Below are 3,879 nucleotides of genomic sequence, written 5' to 3'. Positions count from 1 at the left end.
GGGCCCAGGAGTGCTCCCCCGCCGGCGAGGCTTGTAGAGGCTCCCTCGCAGCACGTGGTGCATGGCAGCGTCCTCCTTGTCCCGGCGGCTGCGCACCGTGTCGATCACCTGCAGGTCCAGACACGCGCCGCTCCCGCTCTCCCTCCTGGGGGAGATGAGATGGAGTGCAGTGGCTGGGCTCCGTGCCTGCATCCTGCCAGCCTCTGCCAGCCCTGGCACAACCCACTCCCCAGGGTAAAGGGCAGCTGTGAGGTCTGGGGAGGTCTGCCCAGGGGCTTGGAGGGATGTTTGTACTCACAGGAGGGTTGTGACTGATGACTCCGACACGGATGTGCGGCTGGGGCATGGAGGGCAGCGCCAGCTTGGCTGCTGAGAGCACGTGGCCACCCTGGGAGGTGGGAAGGCAAGGCTGGCATCAGGGCAGCAAGGACCCAGCTGGGCTGGGGGCATCTCCACTGCCTGGCCAGAGGGTGCACATGTGACCATACATGGGGGGGACCTCTCCTGTCAGGGCCATCCTGCTGCCTGGCCCCCATCATGTGCCTTTACCTGGTCAACAAAGCTGATAGCATCACGGATGTTCAGCTTGTAGTAAACATCCCAGATCTCATCCCGCAGCCTGTAGGCAGATTTCCGCATCAGCAGCTGGCTCAGGTACTTCTTGTCGAACTGTTCCCACCTACCACGAGATGAAGACACAGGCAGTTTAGCTCCCGTGTGGTACAACACACAGGGATCTCTGCCCAAGCAAGGCTGAGTTTCCAAAGCCTGGCAAAGGGAGGCTGGGCATGCAGGACCTGGCAGTGCACAGGGACACACTGACAGGGAGAGCAGGATGGGAGGGGACATGCTGACATCCCTGCCCAAGGGGAAGCCAGAAACCAGCAGGTCCGCAGTAGATGACAGGAGTGAGGCTGGGGCTGGTGTGGCCACCCTGCTGGAGCATTTCCCCTCCAGGAAACAGGCTTTTTGCATCCTTTTCCTGTTGCTGTGCTGCAGATAAACACTGCCCAGGCAGGAACAGGGCTGTTCCCCCCTCAGCACCCAGTGCAGCTCCATCCATGAGGAGGCACAGGGCCATTGCCACCACCACGGATGCCCTACAGCCCCCCAGCAGCTCCAGCCTGGGCAAGCAATGCCAGCTCTACAGTATCCCCAGCCACACCTGCCTGATTTCTCTATGGGATGCTTTTGGGACCTTGGTTTGCTGTCCTCTTGTGTGAACCCCATCAATGTCCCCACGGCTGGAATATGTCCCCCTTCCACCCAATAGCCAGCAGAGGATCCTGACTAAGACACTCACTTGTCCCGCCAGTAGTGGTAGCCATGGTGCCCCACGATGTCCTCCACTGCTGCCAGGATGTGGTCAAAGGCCTTGAGTGAAGGGAAGAGGGTGACAGTGGTGGCAAGGCTGCAGGTGCCCCAAGGGTGCTGAGGCCATGCATCACCCTTGCCCAGCTCCAGGTGTGGGAAGCTGGGCAGCCTCCAGCACTAGCACCTACATGCTCATGCAGCTCCTCGTTCAGTGTGGGCTTGTGGTGGTCACTGCGCTTCACCTTCAGCCATGTCACCAGAGGTTTGATGGTGAGGCCCTGGAATGGCAGGAGAAGGCAAGGGAAAGACTGGGAGGGAGAGAGGGTGCATGTCTGGGGCATGGGGAGCAGAAGCAGCATGAAGTGACCGGGGACAGTGGCTGTGCCAGCTGTGTGTTCCCCTACCAACCCAACCCCCTGTGCCATGTCATGCTCCCCAGTCCTCCTTCCTCTAGGCTTGTATCCATCCTCCCTGCACCTCCCCTTCCCAGGGCACAGGAACCCCAGAGACAGGGCCCATCAGCAGCTTTGTAAAGACAGCAGCCTGGACAGACACATGCCATCACTGCTCTTGGATGCCCCAGTCCCAGAACAAGAGTCCAATGGGGAAAGAACACTGTCTGTGGCCCCACCATCACAGTAGTTGCCACAGCAGTCCTGCACACCTGATGATGGATGGGGTGTCAGAAGGCACCAAGGACCAAAGGTCACTTGAAAGGAGATACTTTCCCCAAGCACATCTCCTCAGGCCAGTTCTGGACCAAGAAGGCAGCACTGGAGGAGGGCATGGTGCCCATCCTCACCTGCACAATGACAGTGAAGAACACCACCACAATGGTTGTTGCCACAAAGTAGTCCTTGGCTTTCACCTTCTCCCTGTCCAGCAGGATGACCAGGGCGAAGGCCACAGCCCCGCGGAGGCCACCATATGACATGACCACCTGGTCAATCCTGTCCAGGGGGATGAGGCGGAAGCGGTTGAGCACGCAGGTCTGGAGGACAACACCTAGGGAAGAAGGAGGAGAGCCTGGGATGCCGGCAGAATCCTGCCTGCTCCTGGAGACAGCACAAAATTCCAGCTGGGAGCCTCCCACCCCAGCCTTTCTTGGGCAATACCCCTTTTTGGCATGAAATGGGCTGGGTGCTACCAGCCAGACACACGGTGGGGCAGACTGACCCACAGCTCTGAAGAGCAGGATAAAGAACAGGGTGCCCAGCACCAGTGCTGTATCCCATGCCCACTTGGAGGTGTCCACAGCCGAGATGCCCAGAAACATGAAGATGATGGTCTCTGAGCTGCTGGCCAGTGTCTTCATGGTGTACTTGACCGTGGTACGGGATTTCTGGGAGATGTTGGCTTCCACATACTTCTTGCAGCAAATCCCACAGAAGGTGACTCTGCAGAGGGGCAGAAGGAGCTGGCATGGCCCTATGGCAGGATGAGGAGTGGGTCTGCCTCTTGCTGTTCAGCACTGCAATCCCACATTCCTGGACTCCCCTGGGGGACACCCCAGTACTCACGCCAGGATGGAGGAGAGTGAGACCATCTCAGCAGCAAGGTATGCGACATAGGCCAGGAGGAACACGAAGAGTGGCTCGATGATGCGCACGCGCTTGGTGAACCGCGTGATCAGGGCCAGGAGGAAGGCGAAGAGCAGCCCCACGGCCGTGCCCCCTAGGCTCACCAGGAAGAAGGAGGCTGGTGGGAGGAGAAGACTCATCTGCACCACAAGCAAGAGGGCCCAGCTCCTGTGCCACACCACGCTGGGCTGGCCAAGACCCATGCTCCCACCCAGGTCCACCCCAAAGCATCCCATGCAGTATGGAGCCTTGGATGATCCCCTGGAGCACCTCTCCTATGAAGACAGACTGACAGAGTCAGGGTTGTTCAGCCTGGAGAAGACAAGGCTCCAGGAAAACTTTAAAGCCTCTTCCAGTACCTGAAGGGGCTCCAAGAGAGTTGGAGAGGAACTTCTGACAAGGGCATGGAGTGACAGGACAAGGAGGAATGGCTTCAAACTATCAGAGGGCAGGGTTAGATTGGATATTGGAAAAAAATTCTTCCCTGTGAGGGTGGCGAGACACTGTCACAGGTTTCCCAGAGAAGCTGTGGCTGCTCCATTCCTGAAAGTGTTCAAAGTGGATGGGGCTTGGAGCAACGTGGGTCTGGTGGATTGTGTCCCTGCCCACAGCAGGGGGTTGGAATGAGATGGTCTTTAATGTCCCTTCCAACGCAAACCATTCTGTGATTTGATGCTGATGGCCAGCATGTGACCACTGAGATCGAGATGGCAGAGCTGTGGTGCTCAGTGCCCACCCAACAGGACAACAGCACGTGTGCTTGCCCCACTCCACTTCTGTGATGGAGGAAGAGGCAGCAGGGCTGGTGGGGCACATACTCACCTACCCCCTTCACGTAGTCTGTAGCGTGGATGCGCGCTGGGCCCAGCTCCACAAAAGAGTTGAAGACCTTGTACAGCACCTGCAGGCAAGGTAAATCCTTAAGGAACACGGGGTATTGTCCTGCCTCGAGAGGGGCAGGATGGACTCCGAGGAAGAGGCATCT

At 58.4% G+C, this 3,879-nt stretch overlaps 1 protein-coding gene across 1 annotated transcript in view; it reads right to left on the bottom strand.

Annotated features, from left to right (window-relative positions):
* Positions 1 to 3,879, bottom strand: part of SLC9A5 (solute carrier family 9, subfamily A (NHE5, cation proton antiporter 5), member 5) — a gene marked incomplete at its 5' end in the record, with an annotated part of 7,351 nt that overhangs the window by 2,102 nt on the left and 1,370 nt on the right. The window contains 10 exon segments of the mRNA XM_009083674.1: positions 20 to 145; positions 299 to 342; positions 344 to 388; positions 550 to 679; positions 1,304 to 1,374; positions 1,503 to 1,592; positions 2,117 to 2,319; positions 2,491 to 2,711; positions 2,835 to 3,012; positions 3,717 to 3,795. Of these exon segments, the coding sequence (XP_009081922.1) occupies positions 20 to 145; positions 299 to 342; positions 344 to 388; positions 550 to 679; positions 1,304 to 1,374; positions 1,503 to 1,592; positions 2,117 to 2,319; positions 2,491 to 2,711; positions 2,835 to 3,012; positions 3,717 to 3,795 (1,187 nt within the window).

The sequence above is a fragment of the Acanthisitta chloris genome, unplaced genomic scaffold (genome assembly GCF_000695815.1).
Source record: "Acanthisitta chloris isolate BGI_N310 unplaced genomic scaffold, ASM69581v1 scaffold27981, whole genome shotgun sequence".
In the NCBI taxonomy this organism is placed as follows: domain Eukaryota; kingdom Metazoa; phylum Chordata; class Aves; order Passeriformes; family Acanthisittidae; genus Acanthisitta; species Acanthisitta chloris.
The sequence above is the reverse complement of the archived record's forward strand: the minus strand, read 5'-3'. Positions and strand labels throughout refer to the sequence as shown.